The sequence below is a fragment of the Jaculus jaculus genome, chromosome 1 (genome assembly GCF_020740685.1).
Source record: "Jaculus jaculus isolate mJacJac1 chromosome 1, mJacJac1.mat.Y.cur, whole genome shotgun sequence".
Taxonomy (NCBI): domain Eukaryota; kingdom Metazoa; phylum Chordata; class Mammalia; order Rodentia; family Dipodidae; genus Jaculus; species Jaculus jaculus.
Genome location: NC_059102.1, coordinates 146851766 through 146874801, shown reverse-complemented (window position 1 = coordinate 146874801; position 23036 = coordinate 146851766). Strand labels below are relative to the sequence as shown.

Below are 23036 nucleotides of genomic sequence, written 5' to 3'. Positions count from 1 at the left end.
CCATGGTGGGAGACGGCCTAGGTCCAGGCCAGCTGCTTCCAGGTACGTGCCCTAACCTCCCCGGGGGGCCTCCACACCACCCTTCCACTCCCTTCCTTAGGCCTTTGTGGTAGTTACGCCCCGGGTCGTGGGTCGGGTCAAGTGTTGAGCCTTCACTGGCCTGCAGCTAAACCCCGTTCACACTTGTGATGAATGCCTTGGGTACCATTTACAATATATGAACCAAGCAACAAAACAGCCACTTCTATGCTTCTAAAATCTGCCCATGTTGACTTCAGTAGGCAGGTGCAGGACCCTCGGATCTGGTCTAAAATGACCCTGAGAGCCTGGTAGGAGTAAATGTTTTGTGGTGACAAATGGAAGGTGGAACAAGGAGAGGCTACACTTTTCTCTTGTTAATCTATCTTTTGCTATAAGGTCTTGGGCCACAGACCCATGACAGGTGAAAGGAAAGTGATTCTTCCTCCCATAGGTAGGTCAGCATGGTGGGCCTTCAGTTACTCTGGCTTCTTTACGTGCCTGATGTGGAAAACGAGACTAAAGTCACATCCCCACATTTGAATACAAGTCCACACCAGCGTCTGGGGTGGAGTTTCCTGCACTGCTGCTTATGGGGTGTCTCTTTTAGCAGGAGGGGCAGAAAACAGGGTACTGTAGAGGCTCCAGTTTCCACGGACTCGCTGATGCTGAGCTGCTGAATAAACCGCAGCTCCCGCGTGGGGTCATAAAGCACTTTGTGATGGTAATGCTCCCTCTGAAACCAGCCGTTAGGTAAGTTGATTCTTTCTTGAGCTATTAAAAACCGACTGAGCTATGAGCTACGGTCCACTTTTAAAACATCGTCTAGGCATGGCTAAGGTCCCTCGGGCTACCGGAGGCCACTCCCTCTCCAAGCCCTGCACACCCGAACTTAGGCTTTGCCCTGTGACCTTTGGCCTAGGAAACTCCTTATCAGCCAAGGGTCTTCACACAGCCCATTCTCCTGCGACCCTCTTCCCGCCACTATGTAGATCACCTGACTCTCTCCCTATGTGCTGGAATGAATGTCTCTAGGCATTGGCAAGCAACCTTTGAACACACAATCCCCTTAGGACCCTCTTCCCGCTCTCAACTGCTTATAAACCCATTTCCCTGACAAGTATATGAGCTGTTCACTGAGACTGCTTCCCAAAGTGGTTCTTTTGTTGCACTCACGGCCGCTCAAGACCCTGCTCTCCACAGTTGCCTGGATGCCTTTGGGGAACTGTGGCCTTGAGGATCCAGGGACCCACACTTGTCCTGGAGGCACCAGGATCCCTGCTTGCAAAGTCTCCCCTTGAGCCCCATTTGACCCTCAAACATAGAGGCTGTTGCTATTCCTCCAGTATTATCAAAATCAGCAATCAAGGGACCTTAACTCGGAGCACTCTGGGGCCACACACATCTGGTCCTGATGCTATCAGGGAATCACCTCATTGCTCTGAGCCTCAGTTTCCCCATGACAATGAAGCAGAGTGAGGTCCTAGGATGACATGCTGATCTGATGTGTTTCTGAGCATGGGCATGAGCTCAGGCCAGTGCTCAGCATGGAGGGGAAGGAGGGAATGGGTGTTGGCCATGATTGCTGTAATAGAGCAGCTCCAGTTTTTCTACACATTTGTGTATGTGCATGCTGTGTTCTTATGTGTGGAGGCCCACGAGGATATTTGGTTGCACATGTTCATGAGTGTGAAGGCCAGAGGCCAACATCAGCTGTTATTTCTTCCAGGCACCATATACTTTTTTTCTTCTGAGACAAGGTCTCTCACTGGCCTGGAATTCATCAAGGAGGTTAGGTTAGCTGACCAGTGAGACCCAGGGATCTTCCTGTCTCTGCATCCCCAGCACTGAGATCACAGCTACGCACCACCACACCCAGTGTGGGTTCTGATAATGGAACCCAGTTCCTTGTGTTTGCCCAGCAAGTATTTTAACCTCTGAGCCATCTATCTAGTCCCAGGGGCTCCACTTTATTTTCAACCTTTTTATTGACAACTTGCATAAATGTAAGCAATATAACATGATCATAATCCCCTCTTAGCACCCTTTTTTCCCCCTCCCAAATCCCCTGTTGACTAATCCCTTCTTTCCAACTAGTCTCTTCTATTTTGATATCACTTTTCCCTCGTAATATGCAGGTCTTGTGTAGGTAGCGTCAGCCACTGTGAGGTCATGGCTATCAAGGCCACTCTGTCTGGAAGACAGCATTGTCAGCACTCCTCCCCTTCCTTTGGCTTTTACATTCTTCCCACCACCTCTTCTGAAATCGTCCCTGAGCTTGGGTGTGATAGAGAGTTAGTGCTGGGCACTCCACTGTCACTTCTCAGTACTATGGTTAGTTTTCAGTCACCATCTGAAAAGAGAAAGCCTCTCTAACCAAAAGCAACAGTAGCATTACTGTATGGGCATAAACATAAGTGTTTAGCAGTTTGGTGGGCATCATATATCCTCTTAGCCAGACAACAGTAGTGGCTTCTGCTACCGGGCTTATCACCTCCCTAGCCATAGGCTTTGTTTGTTTGTTTGTTTGTTTGTTTGTTTGTTTGTTTGTTTGAAAGCAACAGAGAGAGAGAGAGAAAGAGAGAGAATGGGCACACCAGGGCCTCCAGCCACTGAAAACAAACTCCAGAGACATGCACCACTTTGTGCATCTGGCTTACATGGGTCCTAGGGAATTAAACCTCGAACGGGGGTCATTAGGCTTGACAGGCAAGTGCTTAACCATTAAGCCATCTCTCTAGCCCGCCATAGGCTTTTGACTAAGAGCTTCAGTACCAGGCAGGGAATACCCATGGAGTGGGTCTCAAGTCCAATCAGAAAGCAGTTGGTCTCCCCCATAACAGACATGCCACCCTTGTACCAGTTGGTTTGTTTGGCCTGGCTGGCAGGCCATAAAGTTTGAAGGACCCACTGCTTGTTGACACCATTGACGGTTTGTTTTTTTTTCTCCCCCTCAAAAGGCTGTTTTCTGCCTAACACTTTCCAGGGCTATGACAGCTAGTTAGCAGGGAGGAGGCTTCCAGCTCAGCTCCAGCTTGATTTCTCAGTGACCTGCAGCCCAAGAATGTGGTGTCATCAGCAATAGGTTACCATCTAGTTCTTTCTGGTGGGCAACCAAGAGCCTCCAGTTTTTTTTGTTTTTTTTTTTTTTTTTTTTAGAGAGCAAGAGAGGGAAAGAAACAGGCACACACACACACACACACACACACAGAGAGAGAGAGAGAGAGAGAGAGAGAGAGAGAGAATGGGCACACCAGGGCTTCCAGCCACTGCAAATGAACTCCAGATGCATGCGCCACTTTGTGCATCTGGCTTATGTGGGTCCTGGGGAATCAAACCTGGGTCTTTTGGCTTTGCAGGCAAACACCTTATTGGCTAAGCCATCTCTCTAGCCCGAGCCTCCACTTTTTATGAAGTCTAAAAAGTACAGTCATTCAGACTTTACGACCATCAGTTTGTATTACAGGGATGAAAGGAGGCCACTTAAGCTCTCCCAATGTCTAAAGTTTGGACATTCTCTCTTTCTGTGTGTGTGTATGTATGTATGTGTGTGTAGGTGTATGTGTATCACAACATGTGTGTAGGTTAGGGAACAATTATAGGTTTGAAACAGGGTCTCTCCTGGCTCACTGTACACTGTTGTGTTCACCAGGCTAGCTGGTCTAGGAGTTTGCAGGAAGTTTTCCTGTCCCCACCTGCCTCACATTTCCCCATCAGAGAGTGCTGGAATTACAGAAACAATACCAGCTGGGGTGCCAATTTGTTAATCCATGGGGGATCAAAGCAGACTTTGAAGGACAGAACACTCCTTTAACATCAGGCCCTTTCAAAAGACTGTGTTCTTCCTGTTGCCCCAATGCAGGTCAGCTGGCCCAATCTCAATGGTTGTCATCTCTCACACAATTGCAGCTGAACAGGCATCAGTTTTGGCCCAAAGATTTCTTTTCTGTGCCATATCCCTCTGCTCACACCAGTCTGTTTCTACACAAAGCAACCCTGCACAAGTTCTCAGGACATGGGCATAACAGCAAGCCTCTCACACAGACCACTTCTAGCCCAGTCCAGGCAAAGTTCTTTCTCACTCTCACAAGCCAAACCTCATAGTCCATAGTTCTTACTGCATTCAGGTCTTTCAACACTGACCAAAATGGCCCATCACACTGTAACACATAGCACCGCAAGGTGTTTCTTAGGAAAGGTTTCAAATTCATTCATATTCCTCTTGAAAACCAGCTCCAAAAGGCCAAAGCCACACAGTCAGGTGTCTAGCAGCAAATGATACCACTCCTTGGTACCAATGTTACTGTTGCAGTTAGGATCATGTTGCTGGTAGAAATCACCTGACCAAGAGCAGATTTTGGGAAAAAAGGGGGGTTTATTTTGGTTATAGACTCAAGAGGAAGCTCCATGGTGGCAGGGAAAATGATGGCATGAGAAGAGGGTAGACATCACTTCAGGTGGACAATAGGAACAGGGGAGTGTGCCAAACTCTGGCAAGGGAACACTGGCTATAACACCCATAAGCCTGCCCCCAACAATACACTCCCTCCAGGAGGCATTAATTCCTAAATCTCCATCAGCTGGGAACCTAGCATTCAGAACACTTAGGTTTATGGGGGATACCTGAATCAAACTACCACACCAACCGATGTAGAAAAAATTAATTAACTAATAATTTTCAAAAATTTTTTTCGAGGTAGGTCTTGCTCTAGCTCAGGCTGACCTGGAATTCACTATGTAGTCTCAGGGTGACCTTGAACTCACAGCGATCCTCCTATCTTTGCCTCCCAAGTGCTGGGACTAAAGAATGCCACCATGCCTAGCTGGGAACATTATTTTTTTAAAGAAGTCATGCAGAGAGCATAGGTCTCCTGCAAGAGCTGGGATGGCTGGGTTCTAATCCCAGCTCAGAGGTGACATGTGACAGTTGACTGGTGACCAGTCTTTTACATTCTGGAATTAAGTACAAGCCAGATCAGGCCAGAACTTCTGTGAAGTAGACCACCCCTCCTCCCCAATCAGCCAGACACTCACGGATGCCAGCTCCCAGCTCTGCCCACCAGCCCTCCTCTACCTCCCCTGACCATCCGCCTCTCAAGGGCGAGGGCTGTGTTACCTTCTGTTTCTTCTCCAGCTTGATGGCTTGCTGGGCGGCCTTCTGTTCCTGCACCCACAGCTGCTGGTAGCGGTGCTGCAGCAGATCAAAGAACGGGGTCGATGGCCTAGGGGAGGAGAAGGCCGGACAGGGCTCCAGACCTGGGCAAGACCAGGATACCTGCTACCAGAACACACACCACCTGCTCTCCATAAGGCACAGGTGTCACTGTCACGTGATGCACCCTCCCCATAGCTGAGGAGGGTTCCCTCCAGTTCCCAGAAGCCCTGTAAGAGGTTGGTCTCATATACAAACTGCTCTGCAAACAGAACCTTTACATGTGGTGCCTGGATGGAATGAAGATTCTACCACTGACCCATCTTTACTATTTTATTTTTATTTTTATTCAGTTGAGAGACAGAAAGAGAGAGAGGGTGGGGGGGAGAGAGAGTATGGGCATACCAGGACCTCCAGCCATTGCAAACTAGAGCGAGACCCTACCTTGGAAAAAAACAAAACAAAACAAAACAACAACAACAACAAAAGAATACTTTCTTTTCAGGTCAGCAAGCTGCTCCCCGGCCTTGGTGTCTCCTCGCACTCCTGTTCTGTCCGTAGCCTCCGGACCTCAGCTTCCCTGCCATCCATCCTATTGGCCTGCTGTTTGGAACTGAGCTCATCTCTACCCTGGGACTTCTCTCCTTTTCTAATAGCACAGAGCAAAATCTGTCTTCACTATTTTTAGCTGGTGGCTGGCTCTGATTGTCCAGCACAGTGCCATTGGCCTTTGTCCGCCCCCTTCCCACACTGCAGTGGAGATACTCGTCCTTCTTTCCGTCTTAGACTTGGGGGAAAGTGGAGATCCCAGAGCAGGGCGTGGTGGGGGAGGGTAACAGCACTGCCACCCAGATCTTCCCAGCCACAAGGCTCTGAGCTAATGTAGATTCCAAGTCCTCCCAGGGGAAAACCAGCTGCTCCCATGTGGGAACCAATTTCTTTTTATGTATGTTTATTTATTTATTTATTTACTTGGGGGGGGGAGAAAGAGGTAGAGAGGAAGAGAATGGGCTCACCAGGGCCTCCAGCCACTGTAAACAAACTCCAGATGCATGCACCACCTTGTGCATCTGGCTTACGTGGGTACTGAGAAATCAAACCTTTGGTCAAACTTTTGGTCCTTTGGTTTTGCAGGCAAGTGCCTTAACAGCTAAGCCATGTCTCCAGCCCATGGGAGCCAATTTCTAAACAAGGTAGGAGACCGAATGTGCAAATGGACAGTGGCCAGGTGACATTCAAAATAGAACGCTGACCCTCAGTGGGCAGCTGCCCAGGAAGCCCACTGCCTACAGTGCCCAGCCAGGAAGCTGGCTGGCTATGTCAGGCTTGAAGCAAGTCAGCCTGCTATCTCAACCAGTGATCCAGAAAGTCATAATGACCCCATAATCACTAGAATGGGAGAGGCTGACCAACAGATACAAGTTACAATGAGCCGGGAGCAAGAAATTCTGGGTGCTATTCATAGAATGGGGACTATAAATAACAGTAATGTACATTTCTTTCTTTTCTCTTTCTTTCTTTCTTTCTTTCTTTCTTTCTTTCTTTCTTTCTTTTTTTTTTTTTTTTTTGGTTTTTCAAGGTAGAGTCTCGCTCTAGCCCAGGCTGACCTGGAATTCTCTATGTAGTCTCAGGGTGGCCTCGAACTCACGGAGCTCCTCCTACCTCTGCCTCCCAAATGCTAGGACTAAAGACGTGTGCCACCATGCCTGGCTCAGTAATGCACATTTCAAAAAGTTAGAATAAGCCAGGCATGGTGGTGCACACTTTTAATCCCAGCACTTGGGAGGCTAAGGCAGGGGGATCACTGTGAGTTCAAAGCCAGCCTGGGAGAAGAGAGTGAGTTCCACACATCTGGGTATGGGTGGCGCATGCCTTTAATGTCAGCGCTTTGGTGGCAGAGGTAGGAGGATCACTGTGAGTTCGAGGCCAGCCTGAGACTACATAGTGAATTCCAGGTCAGCCTGGGCTAGAGTGAGACCCTAGCTTGAAAAATAAGGTAGAAGATTTTGAAAGTTTTAAGCATAAAAAGGGGCTATGGAGATAAGTTCAGTGGTTAAAAATGTTTGCTAGCAAGACTGCCAGCCTGACTTCAACACCCCAGCACCTCCATACGCTACATGTAAAGTGGCACATGGGCAGTGATTCTATCATATCCATGCCAATGGGAGGTGGAGCCGGGAGAATCTCAAAGCTCCAGGGCCAGCCAGACTGATGCACAAGAAGTAAGTAGCAAAAAAACAAAATAAGGGTTGGAGAGATGGCTTAGGAGTTAAGACACTTGCCTGCAAAGCCTAAGGACCCATGTTCATCTCTCTAGAACCCATGTAAGCCAGACACACAAAGGTGATGCAAGCTCAAGTTCACACATGCCCATTAGATGGTGCAAGCATCTGGAGTTCAAATGCAGTAGCTGAGACCCTGGTGTGCCAGTTCTCTCTCTCCCTCTAAGATAATAATAATAATAATAATAATAATAATAATAATAATAACAACAACAATAATAATAATAATAGAAGGGAGAAGACATGGCTAAAGCAGGGTGGAGGGAGAGGACAGACATCTTAAGGTTGTCCTCAGACCTCCACGTATGCACAGTGGTACATGTACACCCAAACACACGCACACTCATGGTATACACACATACACACTCTCTCTCTCTCATAAAAAGAAAGGATAATACCAGGCATGGTGGCACACGCCTTTAATCCCAGCACTGGGGAGGCCAAGGTAGGATTGCTGAGTTTCAGGTCAGCCTGAGAATACATAGTGAATTCCAGGGTAGCCTGGGCGAGAGGGAGATCCTACCTGGCGGGGGGGAACAAAAAAAAGAAAAGAAAAAAGAAAAATCAAAAGAAAGGATAACTGTTTGAGGAAATACATCTAATATGATTTAAACATCATGTAATGGATACACGTACCAGAACATTTTACAAGATACCCCACTCTTACATTCTTATGTTTTTAATGTATCCGTCAAATTAAATTTCTAGGAGCTGAGGTGATGACTCAGTGGTTAAAGATGATTATCCTGTAGCCTGGGTTCAATTCCCCAACATCCACATCACAAGTATCTGTTATTTATTTGGAGCAAGCAGCAAGAGACCCTGTCACACCCATACACACATACATACACACATAACTAAATGAAAGATTTAGAAATAAATACATTTTTAAGGATTGGAGAGATGACTTAGTAAGTAAAGTGTTTGCCACACAAACAAGAGGACCTGAGCTCAGATTCCCAGCACCTCCATGTAACCACCAGGCATGGTGGCTTGCAGCTTGTGGTTTGTGCCTGTAATTCTAGCTCTCAGGAGGTAGAGACAAGGAGGACACCCAGGGCTCACTGGCTAACTAACCTAGACTCATCAGTGAGCTCTCCTGTGCAGTGAGAACCCCTGAAAAATAAGTTGAGTAAGACACCCAATGTCGGGCAGGAGAGATGGCTTAGCGGTTAAGCGCTTGCCTGTGAAGCCTAAGGACCCCAGTTCGAGGCTCGGTTCTCCAGGTCCCACGTTAGCCAGATGCACAAGGGGGTGCACGCGTCTGGAGTTCGTTTGCAGAGGCTGGAAGCCCTGGCGCGCCCATTCTCTCTCTCCTCTATCTGTCTTTCTCTCTCTGTCTGTCGCTCTCAAATAAATAAATTAAAAATTAAAAAAAAAAAAAAAAGACACCCAATGTCAACCTCTGGTCTCCACACACATACACACAGAGACACATGCATATCCTCACAAATACATGAACATGCACATACACCCACATTAAAAAATAGGGATATCAGACATTTAAAAACAATTTCTAGGGCTCATGACTACCCCTGTTTTAATTTTTCAGTATCAGGGATGTATTTCCCCCCATGCAGCGGGCCTCCAGTCCAATTAGAGGGCAGTTGGTTTCCACCATGACAGATGTGCCACTATTGCACCTGTTGGCTCATTTGGCCTGGCTGGCCAAATATAAGGCTTACAGAGTCCACTGTTGAGTATCTTCACTGGTGGTATCTCGTTCTACCCTTGAACTACATGTAGAATGGCTTCTTCCAGCTTTCTCTCAGCTGGTCAACATGGAGGAGGTTATCAGCTCAGTTCCAGCAGGATTCCCAGCCCAAGTATGTGGAGTCTTCAGCAATAGGGTCTTACCATCTATTCCTGGTGGAAAACCAAGGGCCTCGGCAATGGCCTATAATGTTTTGGGGGCATCTGGGACCTCCCTGGTCAACAACTCACTGGAGGTATCCCATCCCGGCACTGAAAATTTTCAAACAATGATCTATGGCTGAGTGTTCCATTGTCCGAAACCGGAGGATTCTATATGATTTATTTGCATCCTCTTAGATTTTGATTAGCCCTCCCTCCACCTTTCCTTTACTCAATCTCTTCCCCTGACCTCACTTTGGGCCTTTTCACCCCCATTAATCTATTCTTCTACTTACATATATACAGTACCATCCTAGTAAGTACTCCCCTCCCTTCCTTTCTCTTCCCTTTCTATCTCTTTTCTAGCTTACTGGCCTCTGCTACTGAGATTTTTCCTTCTCACACAGAAGCACAGTCATCTGTAGCTAGGATCCACATATGAGGGAGAACATGTGGCACTTGGTTTTCTGGGCCTGGATTACCTCACTTAGTATAATCTTTTCCAGATGTCTGGAAAAATGTATATACTATGCTTTTCAAACTGTCTAGTAAGCACTTCTCTTAATATTCATACCCTTACATTAATGCTACTCTCACTGTGGGTAGAGAATCTTCTCATTTCAGATGGCAGTGACCTTGGGACAACTCAGAAGGTACCATACTGCTGGAAAGAAGTGACTGGAGTACTGAGTAACATCTCGATCATACCTTCCAAGGCTCAGGGTCTAATGCGGAAGAGGTGGTGGAAAGAATGTAAGAGCTAAAGGAAGGGTAGGACTCCTTACAACGTGCTCCCTCCAGACATAAAATGGCCTGGATATCCATGACCTCACAGTGCCTGACACTACCTACACAAGACCATCATAAGAGGAGGAAAAGATCAAGACATCAAAATAAAAGAGAGACTGATCGAGATGGGGAGGTGATATGATGGAGACTGGAATCTCAAAGGGGAAAGTTGGGGGAGGGCGGGTATTACCATGGAATACTTTTTATAATCATGGAAAATGTTAATAAATTTGAGAAAAAAGAAAAGAAAAGAAAAGAAAAAATAAATAAATAAAAATAATTTCTAGATTGTTTAAGTTCTGGCCATGAGGGCCTGCATTCCTAGGTGGCAGGAATAGCTGGCGCTGAGTCCCTTCTGTCTTGGCACTGGTGAGATCCACTCCCTGCCAAGTCCCTTTCAGTGACTATGTGACTCCAAAGACAGCTGGAGAGCTGGTCTGGACCCTAAATGCCCTCCTACTTTCCCAGCTGCCCACGTCCCAGCCTGGAGGGGCTTTGGTCCCGGCTGAGCTGGATTCAACTTGAGCAGAAGTTCCCCAGGTCTCAGCATCTACAAACAGTGGCTTTGTTTCTGACTCTCCTACCCCTGCAGCGACTTTTATTGCTTAATTATTACACGCCCCATGCTTCTGAGCAGCTTAATTTATAGCCATGCTCTCTAATGACACTGTGTGCGTAATCTGGAAATATCTACCCCAAGAGGCTGTTCCCAGCTGAAAAGCCCTCTTCCCAACAGCCCCGTTCCATCCATCACCGCAGCCTGGCTGACCGCCTGTGTGTCCTGCTCCGGCCAGCGGAGGAGGCAGGCGGGGCGGGAGCCATGAGTTACGGTGGCCATCCGCCACCCGGCAGGTCTGCCCATTTCTGCTCTGGCTCATTTACTTGGATGAACAGGTGCAGAGACTGGCCTGATGTGGAAAAACCAGGCCATAAATTGGAGCCTATCACCTCCTGCTTGAAACACCCTCCAAGGCCTCTACTTTCTGAGCTGAGACCAGATTCCTGGCCATGATCTATGCAGTCTGACCAGGCCTGGCTCCCATCTCCCTCTCCAACATCTCTTGGTATTCTCTCCAACCCTTGAGGGCTTTCCTAGCATTTTAAGCCCTTTCCCTCCAGCTGGTGTCTTCATTCTCCCTCTTTCTTCCTCCTCCTCCCTCTCTCTCTCTTTCTCTCTCCTCCACTCACAGCTTCTCCATTGCCCGCAGTCCTCAGCAGTAGAGTCACCTCCTCTGAGAACTCATACCTGGCCACCCTGCCCTAAACATCCATATGAATGTACTCAACTCAATAAATAATAACCTAAATAAATAAATCTTAATGGGCTGGAAAGATGGCTTAGCAACTAAGGTGCTTGCCTGCAAAGCAAAAAGACCCAGGTTCGATTCTCCAGGTCCCATGTAAGCCAGATGCATGTGGTGGCACATGCATCTGCAGTTTGTTTTGCAGTGGCTAGAGGCCCTGGCATGTCCATTCTCCTTCTCTCTCTCTCTCCTTCTCTGTGTCTCAAATACATAAATAGTGAATGAATGAATGCACTCTACTCATCACTACTGAGTCACAATGGGTTTTAGCCAGGGGATAGCAACCTCAGGTCCCATGTTGGCTATGAACTAACAGCGCCACCCCCAAGAATTATTTGTTATTGAAAAGGAATAACAGAAAGAGAGGGAGGATGGAGAATGGGTAGGAAAGGAAATAAGCAATCCTAGGCTAAATTTTGATATATATCAGATTTCCCAGCTCACAACAGTATAAATGAGCCAGGCTCTCTGTGACTTAAACTAAGGAAATAAACTAATGGACAGTCAGCTCCGTCACAGGCGGGATGGTACTGCGTCACTGAATAGCTTACACAGAACAAGTAACGCAAACAAACTTTCTCCAACTAAGTGTCACACCTCAAACAAGAATGCATTAACTAAAGTGCATCATGGGTTTAAGTGCAAAATGCAAAACCATAAAACTCATAGAAGGAAATCTATAAATGAGGACTTTCTTCTCTTCTTTTTCTCTTTTCTTCACCTTTAGAAAATTTATGTACAGCCAGGCATGGTGGTGCATGCCTTTAGTCCCAGCACTCGGGAGGCAGAGGTAGGAGGATCGCCGTGAGTTCAAGGCCACCCTGAGACTCTATAGTGAATTTCAGGTCAGCCTGGGCTAGAATGAAACCTTACCTTGAAAAACCAAAACAAACAAAAAAAAGTACGTGTGTGTGTGTGCGCGTGTGTACCAAGGTCTCCTGCCATTGCAAACTAACACAGGTAAATGAACCTGGCTTTACATGAGTGGCTGGGGAATTGAACCTGGGTCTGCAGGCTTTGCAAGCAAGCACCTTTAACTGCCAGCTCCTCTCTTTTTTCCTTCCTTTTCTCTTTTCTTTCTTATTTTTAGGGGGATTTTAAAGACATGATCTCATGTAGCCAGGTTGGCCTCAAATTCACTATGTAGCTGAGGCTGGCCTTGAACTCCTAATCCTTCCGACCCCATGTCCCAGATAATGAGATGACAGGCATGTATGAACCATCACACCTGGCTATAGGTGAAGAGTTTCGTAGGTTCTGTTCCAAAAAGAAAATTACTGCTAAGTTAGACTTCTTTACACTGAAACCTTTTGTTCTGTGAGGTAACAAGAGACAGACCAGCTATAGACTAGGAGAAAATATTTTCAACAAAACCTGGCAAGGACTCTTAGCTAGAATAAAGAGCTCTCAAAACTCAACAGTTAAAAAAAAAAAGTTAGATTTTTAAAGGACTAAACAAGTCAAGTATGGCAATGCATGCCTTTAGTCCCAGCACTCAGGAGGAGGCAGAGGTAGGAGGATTGCTGTGAGTTTGAGTCTACCCTAAGAATACATAGTGAATTCCAGATCATCCTGAGCTAGAGTGAGACCCTACCTCAAAGAAACAACAACAATAATAACAAAAATGGACTAAACATATGAGAAGACACTGAATCAAAGAGGATGTATTGGCAACAGGTAAACGTAAGGAAAAGCAACCAGTAGCTGTAGCCATTAACGACATGCCAATGAAGACCATGACGATGCACCACTGTACCCTCGTAGTAAGACTAAACTAAGTGTTGACGTGACTGACTGCTGGCAAGGCTCAGAGAAGCAAAACCCTCCTGTGCTTCCAGAGGAGATGAACGTATCAAGGCTATTCTGACCAACCGTTAGACAGTTTCTCAAAAAACACGGACACAGACTGACCATGCAGCATAGCTATTGCACTCTTTTGAGTCTTTAAAAAAAAATGTATATGTATATATATATAATTTTTATTTATTTATTGCTAGACAGAGGTATTTGAGAGACAGAGGGAGAAAGAGAATGGGTGTTCCAGGGCCTCCAGCCACTGCAAACAAACTCCAGACGCATATGCCACCTTATGCATCTGGCTTTATGTGGGTCTTAGGGATTCAAACCTAGGTCCTTTGGCTTTGCAGGCAAGTGCCTTAACCTCTAAGCCATCTCTCCAGCCTGAGCTATTTCACTCTTGAACATTTATTCCCAAGAATTTCAAGTGGAGGTCTATCCCAAAACGTATTCACATATGTTCAGAGCAACTTGATCTGTAGTAGCCCCCAAATGGAACAGCCTTCAGGAACTCCGCAATGAAAGCAGCTGTGGCATATCCGTGTTATGGAGTGCTACTCAGCAATGAAAACGAATGAACTACTGATACCTGGCCATCATGGCTGGGTCTCTGGGCCTTTATGCTGAATGAGAAAAGGTCAGTTTCAAAAGTCACATTCTGTTTTTCTTCCATGTATGGAGTGTTATTAAATTTTCCAAGGATGACGAAATAATGGGAAGGGCAGGTCCTAAAGGGTAAAATGAGGGGATCAGGCAGTTTTGTATGTTGATTGCGTTACACAAACCTATCTTTGTGATACAGTTATGTAGAATAAGTCACACACACACACACACACACACACACGTGTGCATGTAAAGCTGCTGGAATCTAAATAACCCTGAGCTGGGTTAGTGTCCAGTTACAGGTTTGCACACTGCTCTATAGTTAACTAAAGTGGCATCAACAGGGAAAATGCGTGAAAAAACTTCGTTCTGTTGTCACGGATTCCTTAGAATCTAGAATTACTTCAAAATATTTTACTAGGGCTGGAGAGATTGCTTAGTGGCTAAGGCACTTGCCTGCAAAGCCAAAGGACCCAGGTACAGTTCCCCAGGACCCACGTTAGACAGATGCACAAGGGAGTACTCACACCTAGAGTTTGTTTGCAGTGGCTGGAGGCCCTGGCATGCCCATTCTCCCCCAAACCTCTCTCTCTCTCCCTGCCTATTTCTGTAATTCTCTTTCTCTCTCTCTCTTAAATAAATAAAAATATTTTTAAAACTTCTATTATATTAACAATCATCCTCAACTCTTTTTAAAAATAATTTCATTTATTTATTAGAGAGAAAAAAACAGGCAGGCAGATCGAGGATGGATGCACCAGGGTCTCTTTCTGCTGCAAATGAATTCCAGATGCATGCATCACTTTGCGCATCTGGCTGTATATGGACATTGGAGAATTGAACCTGGGACAGCAGGCTTTACAAACAAGTACATTTAACCATGAAACAATCTCCCATCCTGTAAAATATCTTGTTTATTTATTTACAAGCAAAGAGAGAAGGTGGGAAGAAAAGAAAGAGAGAATAGGCATGCCAAGATCTTTTGCTGCTACAAATAAACTCCAGATGCATGAGCCACTTTGTGCAGCCGGCTGTACATGGTAGTAGGGAATTGAACCTCAGCAAGCAAGAGCCTTTAACCTCTAAGGCATTTCCCCAGCCCCTAAAAGATATATATTTTTTTATTTTTTATTTTTGTTTTTAAATTTTTTATTTATTTATTAGAGAGTGACAGACACAGAGAGAAAGACAGATAGAGGCAGAGAGAGAGAATGGGCGCGCCAGGGCTTCCAGCCTCTGCAAACGAACTCCAGATGCGTGCGCCCCCTTGTGCATCTGGCTAACGTGGGACCTGGGGAACCGAGCCTCGAACTGGGGTCCTTAGGCTTCACAGGCAAGCGCTTAACCGCTAAGCCATCTCTCCAGCCCTATATTTTTAAATAGTTGAGGCTGAGAAGATGGCCCAGCAGGTAAGAGTGTTTGCCATGCAAGCATGAGGGCCTGCGTTTGATCCTCAGCACTCATGTGGAGAGCGGATGTGGTCACATCTATCTGTAACCCCAACCCTGTGGGGAGTGGAGATAGGAGAGCTGCTGGGGCTTGCAGGTCACCAGTCTGTCCAAACATGGCAGCTCTAGGTTCAGTGAGAGACTCTGTCTCAAGAAAAAGATGTGGAAGAGTGATAGAGGACACCTGAATCTCTCCTCTAGCCTCAGCACGTGTACATGTGGGCAAACATATCTGCACACACATGTGCACGTACAGTGCATACTCAAACCACACACATCACACATGCCCCAATAACATGTACTAGAATAGAAAACTGAACTAGGAGAGAAAGCTTCTTTACAGAAAAGAATATTACAACAATCACTATCATACAAAATGACAAAGAATACGAATCCAAAAAATTCTAAGCTATCTAGTTAACCCAGGGTATAACAGGCAGTAAAATTTAAAATTCTGGGGCTAGGGAGATGGCTCAGCAGTTAAAGCCACTTGCTTGCAAAGCATGCTGGCCCAGGTTCAGTTCCTCAGTCACCCATGTAAAGCTGGATACGTATTCACTTGCAGCAGCAAGACCCTGGCACTCACAGAGACACACTAAATAAATAAATAAAATTGTTTATAGCATATTTTTTCTGCACTTTTGTCAGCTCATTTAAATTTGTAACTTGTCCTGATTTCTTTTGCAATTGCTTAAAGCTTTAATCTGCATTCATAATTTCGCTTTTCCCCAATTTGTGTGTGTATTCACGTGTACATGCACATGTGTGTGTGCATGCATATGTGTGTGTGTGTGTGTGTGTGAGTGTTGCTGTTGTTATGTTTTTGCAGCACTGTGTTTGGAACCCAAGGCTTCTGCACATGCTAGGCAAGCTCTCTACCTCTGGGCTCTACCCCAGCCTTTATGTCACTTTTTATTTCGAAACAGGATCTCACTAGGTTTCCCATGCAGACCTAGAACTCCTGTGTGTGTATAATATGTGCATAGTGTGGTGTGTGCTACAGGCAAGTGTGTGTGCAGATGTGTGCTCCATGTGCATGCATGCAGAAGGCAGGGGAGAAGTAGAATAAGCTATAAGAGCGAGTCCTCTTACGGACTCCAAGATCTGGATGAGCTCTCACAGCTTCTCAGCATCAGCATCAGCATCAGCATATATCCTTGAGAGGCAGGCTCTCCCTTGACTGCTATCAGTCAGTGGCCCCAGTGATTCTTGGGTCTCTGCCCTCCCCTGCCCAGGACTTGGGTTACAAATGTGCATGACCACACCAGACTTTTGTTTGTGCTTTTTGCTTTTCGAGGTAGGGTCTCACTCTAGTCCAGGCTGACCTGGAATTCACATTGTAGTCTCAGGTGGCCTCAAACTCACAGCCATCCTCCTACCTCTGCCTCCCAAGTGCTGGGATTAAAGGCGTGTACAACCACCATGCCCGGCTTCAGACTTTTTTTTTTTATGTGGGTTCTGGGGAGATGAACTTGGCAGTCTCTGGCCTGAGAAGCCCTTGTGCTTAAATGGCAAGCACTCTTATCTGCTGAGCCGTTTCCCCAGCTTTTGATCCTCTTCAGCCTGTTCACTAGGTCTGGCTTTGTGATATTATTTTGTTTAATCATAAGATATTACTATGGGGCTGGAGAGATGGCGTAGCGGTTAAGCGCTTGCCTGTGAAGCCTAAGGACCCCGGTTCGAGGCTCGGTTCCCCAGGTCCCACGTTAGCCAGATGCACAAGGGGGCGCACGCGTCTGGAGTTCGTTTGCAGAGGCTGGAAGCCCTGGCGCGCCCATTCTCTCTCTCTGCCTCTATCTGTCTTTCTCTCTGTGTCTGTTGCTCTCAAATAAATAAATTAAAAAAAAAAAAGATATTACTATGTACAAATTTGTGCCAAACAAATGTGAAAACCAGAGCATGGTGGGCGATTTTTCTAGGAAGACAGGAAAGATCAAAGATGACTGAAGTACGCACACGCACTTCTATGTGTGAGCTCTCCCAGCTGTGCTACAGAGAATATTCCAGGGATGGAAAGATGGCTCCCAGGCTGGGTGCAATTCCTGTGCTTAAAAGGGCCTGAGACTGCCTGAGTTCAAAGCTTCAAATCCCGCGTAAAATAGCTGGGCATGGCCACATGCCAGTAACCCCAGTCTCACAGGAAAGCAGAGACTCAAGAATCTTTGGAGCCCCAAATGCTCAATAAAAAGGCTCAAAATCAAGGGTAGGTGGAAGAGTGACAGAGCTGGACACCAGACATTCTACTCCAGCCACCACAGGAACATGACCCCTCCCATGGCACGCAAGTGTATGGGCACATACATGTGCATACACCACACACACCACTCCACACACACATGCCCACATACATATGCAAAAGAAAAAAAAAGGAAGGAAGGAAGTAATGAAAAGAGAGAATTCCAAAACTTTTTATTTCTTATTTCTATTTTTTGGCAAGTTATTTATTTAAGGAAAATAAAGCAGAAAGGTTCTTGAGCTGGGAGGGTCCTGAGTGAATAGATTCTCTAGAACTTTCTTTTTTTTATGTGTGTGTGTACATCAGAGTCTCTTGCTGCTGCAAAGGAATGCCTATCCAGCTTTACATGGGCACTGGGAATTGAACCCAAGTGGGCAGGTTTTGCAAGCAATCACTTTTTAAAAATTTTTATTTATTATTTATTAAAGAGAAGAGAGAGAGAGAGAGAGAATGAGCACACCAGGGCCTCTAGCCTCTGCAAACAAACTCCAGAAGCATGTGCCACCATGTACATCTGGCTTATGTGGGTTCTGGGGAATTGAACCTGGGACCTTAGGCTTCAGAAACAAGTGCCTTAACTGCTAAGCCATCTCTCCAGCCCCAAGCAATCACTTTTGTTTTTGTTTTGAGGTAGAATTTGGCTGTAGCCCAGGCTGACCTGGAACTCACTGTGTAATCTCAGGCTGGTCTCAAATTCACAGCGATTCTCCTACCTCAGCCTCCTGAGTGCTGGGATTAAAGACATACACCATTGCAAGCAATCTCTTTGAACCATTCAGCCATCTCCCCAAGTCCCTAGAACTTTTCCAACAACAGCTCCCCAGATCATTTTATAATCACAAACTGAAACACTCTCCATCAGGTTCATTCAAAGAGCGAACGAGAGAATACTACACAACATGTTACCAAATCAAATGAGGCCGTGAGTCAGAACGTGAGACCCCTCTCTGATGCCCCTGTCCATGCTGGAGCCTAGTCCCGAGAAGAGAGCAGAGCTTGTTTCTGCCTCTCCCACTGGAAAGCCCAGTGAGGGAAGACACGTGTTCCCAACACAGCTGGAAGTTCTGACAGTCACAGCAGCCTGGACATCAGTGCACAGGCGAGATGGAAAACTACCAGAGAATCACAGCTTAGGAGGAAAGATTTGTTCGATCTCTCAGTTTCAGAAGTTTTAATCTATGACTGGCTGTTTGAGGTGGTGAGCAGACCACCACGGTGGCAGAGAAACAGGGAGGGAAAGGAAGAGGTCAGGGACAAAATATACCCATCAAAGGTGTGACCCCAGCACCCCACTTTCTCCCATCAGGGCCACCTTCCATGAATCCATAGATGTGGTGGTTTGAATGTGAATGTGTACGCCCCATAGCCTCAGGGATTTGTGATCAAGGTTGAGCTTGCAACGTGAGTCTCAAGCAGCCCAGCTAGAGGAGGAGGTATCACTGGGGCAGATCCTGGAGTCCAGCCCTACAGTGTGTAAAGAGCTACTTTGAGCTCTGGCTGCCTGTGGTGCTGGCTGTTACATGGTACTTGCTGCTTTTTTGTTTGTTTTTGTTTTTGTTTTTCAAGGTAGCGTCTCACTCGAGCCAAGGCTGACCTGGAAGTCACTATGTAGTCTCAGGGTGGCCTCAAACTCACAATGATCATCCTACCTCTGTCTCCCGAGTGCTAGGATTAAAGGTGTGCGCCACCACGCTCGGCTTGGTGCTTGCTGGTTTTGATGGAGTCTCTCTGCTTGGATCTATGCAAGCGAGTCAGATTCTTCTGCCATTGATGGAGCTTCCCCTGAAATTTGTAAGCCTGAAAACCCTTTCCTTCTGTAAGCTGTTTCTGGTGGGGTGTTTATCTCCACGCCGAGGAGAAACTGAAGATGAAGGACCCACTGATGGCAGTCACCTCTCACAGCACCATCAGCTAAGAGCCAGGCCTGCCACACACAAACCTCTGACAGCTGAGATTATATTTGTCACTAGAAATAACTGGGGGAAAGGCCAAGAACATGATTCAGCTGGTAAAGTGCTTGCTTGCCTTGCAAGCATGAGGACCTGAGTTCGAGTCCCAGAACCCACTTCCCAAATCTGGGCACGGAGAGGCAGAGATAGGAGAATCTCTGGGGCTTGAGGGCAGAGTCCCCGGACTCTACAGAGACATGTCCCCATCCCACCCAGGTCTGCACTGCACGTCACATCCGCCCCTGCTCCAGGGCTGCGAGCCTGGTTTTCCTGGGCCGCCTTTGTGTTTCTGGGATGGGGAAAGAGGAGAGGAAGCCCAGCCCTTGTGGGGTTTTAGCATCTTGTCGGGTTTTGACTCTCAGGAGGCATCAGCAGGTCCGTTTTTTGTTGTTGTTGTTTTGTTTTGTTTTATTTTGTTGTTGTTCCCCCACTTTCCTCTACAATTATTGTTGTTTTTGCATCATGCTCAGTCATTTGGTGCTTTTTTTTTAATTTTTAAGTTAAGAGCAGTTATCATAGTTCTTTCTCACCCCACTCCCACCCCCGGATGAGTGATTTTGCCACAGACTGCAGCCCTGTGGTAACAATTACAGTCCTCCTTCCTGTATTGTTCTTTTGAGGAGCTGGAAGAGTTCATGCAGAGCAGCTGAGTTATCTGTCCTCACTAAATGAGCCTGAGAAAGGTGGATGTGGGGGATGCTGAAGCCCAGAGACATCAAACAGCTTACCTGGGGTCACACAGCACACCCAAACAGCAAAGCATGAACTCCCAGCCCTCCAGCTCCAGAACAATTCCAACCATTGCTCACCAAGGGCAGACCAGCGGAGGCTGCCAGCCAGCTTCAGTAAGAGGGTAACTCTAGGGGGCCTGGATCTCACCAGAGGCACCAGACTTCCCCAGGCACTGCCCTCTGTCACTAGATGCAGAGTCTCTTGCCCCCTCCCGGCCCCGCACAGGAGCTGAAGCTATGAGCAAAATACATACCAGTTCCTCTCTCATCCCTGGGCTGTCCTTGGCTCCTCCCAGCTTCCCTGGGCTCTCTCTCAGCTCCAAGTACTCCCTGGGTGTTCTCAGCCTCCTTCAGTTCCCAGCCTCCTCCTAGCCTTTCAGGGATGCCCTGGCCTCCCACCAGGCCACCCTGAGCTCTGGTCACATGGCCTGAACAGTCCACTGTCCCCATCTGAACAGATGGAGCTCTCCAGGGTGGTTCCCTGGGAATCACCAAACTGGGACCGGGTAGCACTCTGTCCAGCCAGGCTTATCTGATCCGCAGCCTATGGGCCCCATGTGACCCGGGATAGCTCTGAGTGTGGCCCAACCCAACATCATAAGCTTACTTCAAACACTGTGGCCTTTGTTTTTTTTTTTTTTGTAATTCCATTACGCGGTTCTGAAGAGCGATCCTAAAGGATGACAGCGTCATGTCGCGATGTCGTATAAATGAAGACAAGCATGCTCTTGCAGCATAAGGGCTGTAGGAGGGACACCATGTGGCCCAAGACAATTCCTCTTCATCCAATGTGGTCCAGAGAAGTTGGAGACCTCTGGGAGGCACTGAGTGGCTCTGGTGGCTTTGGGCCACTCTTCTTCTGAGAGCAGCTGCCTTACCCAGCTGCGGGGCGTAGGAGGGACCTTTGGAGGAGCCTGTTCTCAGGGAACCTGGTGACAGGGTGGCCCTGACATCCTCTGGAATGGGTGAGGGCGCCCACAGTAAGCTGTATGCAGCCATGAAGTCCCCATGGCAGGGCAGTCTTCTGCACTCCCAGAGCGCAGGACCTGGCCAGGGCAAGGGGCATAGCGGCAGCTGCCGCTCCCTGATGATGAGCCGGGAAGACCTGTGGGTCCTGTCTGCTCAGGCGGAATCGTGGAGGCTCCTCTCAGAAGCCATTCCCCCTACGTCCCTGAGTGAGGCCCGAGTTCCTGGGGCACTGGGGCTGAGACGGTGGAAAGGTGGGCTGTGTGGAGACACTAGCCCTCAGGATGGTGGTGTGCTCTGCAAGCCATCCAGATGGCCCAGGCTCTTCAGAGCCCAGGGAAAGAGAGAGAGGAGGCCAGAGCCTGTCCGTGTACACAGTTCAGGGAGGGGCAGGAAGACTCAAACTAACTCCACGCAAGAGCTGTGGTGCTTAGTTGAGGTTTGGAGTCCTCTAAGAAGGAAGAAGAGATGACTATCAGGGGATGATGAGGACCGTAGGGGTGAAAGTGTGCTATGTCTTCATGTGTACATGCGTCAAGCTGTATGCGCTGTTTTATTGCCTATAAACCATACCTTAGTATAGTTTGTTAAACATGTATTTATTTATTAAGACAAAGAGAGAGGGCTGGAGAGATGGCTTAACAGTTAAGGTGCTGGTCTGCGAAGCCCAAGGACCCATGTTCGACTCTCCAGGTCCCATGTAAGCCAGACACACAAGGTAATGCGAGAGCACAAACAAGGTCACACGTGCACACAAGGTGGCACACGCATCTGGAGTTCGGTTGCAGAGTCTGGAGGCCCTGGTGCACCAATCCTCTCTCTCTCTCCTTTGCTCTCTCTCTCTCATAAAAAATTACCAAAGAAAAGACACACAGAGAGAATGGGCATGCCAGGGCCTCCTGCCATTGCAAACAAACTCCAGATGCATGCGCCGTTTTGTGCACCTGGCTTTACGTGGCTATGGGGAATTGAGCCTGGGCCATCAAACTTTATAAGCAAGTGCCTTTAACCATTGAGCCATCTTTCCAGCCCAGCACAGTTGTTTTAAAAGAAAAACGAGGGGGTGGGGAGAATGCTCAGTGGTTAGATGTTTGTGTGCAAAGCCTGTAAGCTCAGGTTCAATTTCCCAGCCGCCCGTGGGAAACCCAGTGGGTGTTTGTTTACAGCAGCAGTGAGCTGGGTGAGGGCAGAGCACCAGTCTGCGTGGCATTCAGAGGAGAAAAGAAGGATTTCAACAAGGGAAGGGACTGGGTAGCTTCCTCCTGGACCAGGGGTAGTGGGTCTTTGGGGAGGAGCAGAAGGTGGCTGGGTTGGAAAGCAAAGAAAATGTTAGCAGAGGGAGGGGAGTGGCTAAGATTAACTGCCTGTGGTGGCAACTAATAGTTCCTGAGCACTTCACCTGCTAACCAAGCCTCTGGCATCCCCAGCAGCAGAGCAAGGCAAGTTCTCTGATTCCCCACAATTCTGAAAGTGAGGACGAACATCCCTGTGACCCTCTCCCCACTTTCAGATAGCGACACTGAGGCTCCCTGTGGCTTGCACAGATATGCGGAGAAGCCAGGCCACAAGGCCAGCGTCCAGATGTAGTTTCCTCTGACGTGGCAGCTTTTGCTCCTAAGTTGTCAGGCTGTCATCCCACAGTGAGAGTGGAGGACCCGCTTCCTCGGGTCAGGTGACGTCACACAGCTGGCCTTAGTCCTGCTCTGTGTCTAGATGGTGGCTCTAGAGTAAGCAGGTTGCATCTCTGGGCGTGGCCCTTCCTCTACAGGTAGAACCCCAGTGTCCTGACCCCACTAACCTCCATGTCACCTCAGGCCACAATGAGCTGGCTTCCTGCTATGTCTGAAGGGCTGTGGGCTCGCCTGTGGACTTGCACATGGCTCCCATTGGGACGGCAGGGCCGCTGC

At 47.5% G+C, this 23036-nt stretch overlaps 1 protein-coding gene across 1 annotated transcript in view; it reads right to left on the bottom strand.

The window, feature by feature from the left end:
- Cfap77 (cilia and flagella associated protein 77) overlaps positions 1-23036 on the bottom strand; it is a 197805-nt gene that overhangs the window by 47884 nt on the left and 126885 nt on the right. Inside the window, exon 4 of the mRNA XM_012947861.2 lies at positions 5135-5240. Coding sequence (XP_012803315.1) covers positions 5135-5240 — 106 coding nt within the window. The remainder of the gene's footprint in view (positions 1-5134; positions 5241-23036) is intronic.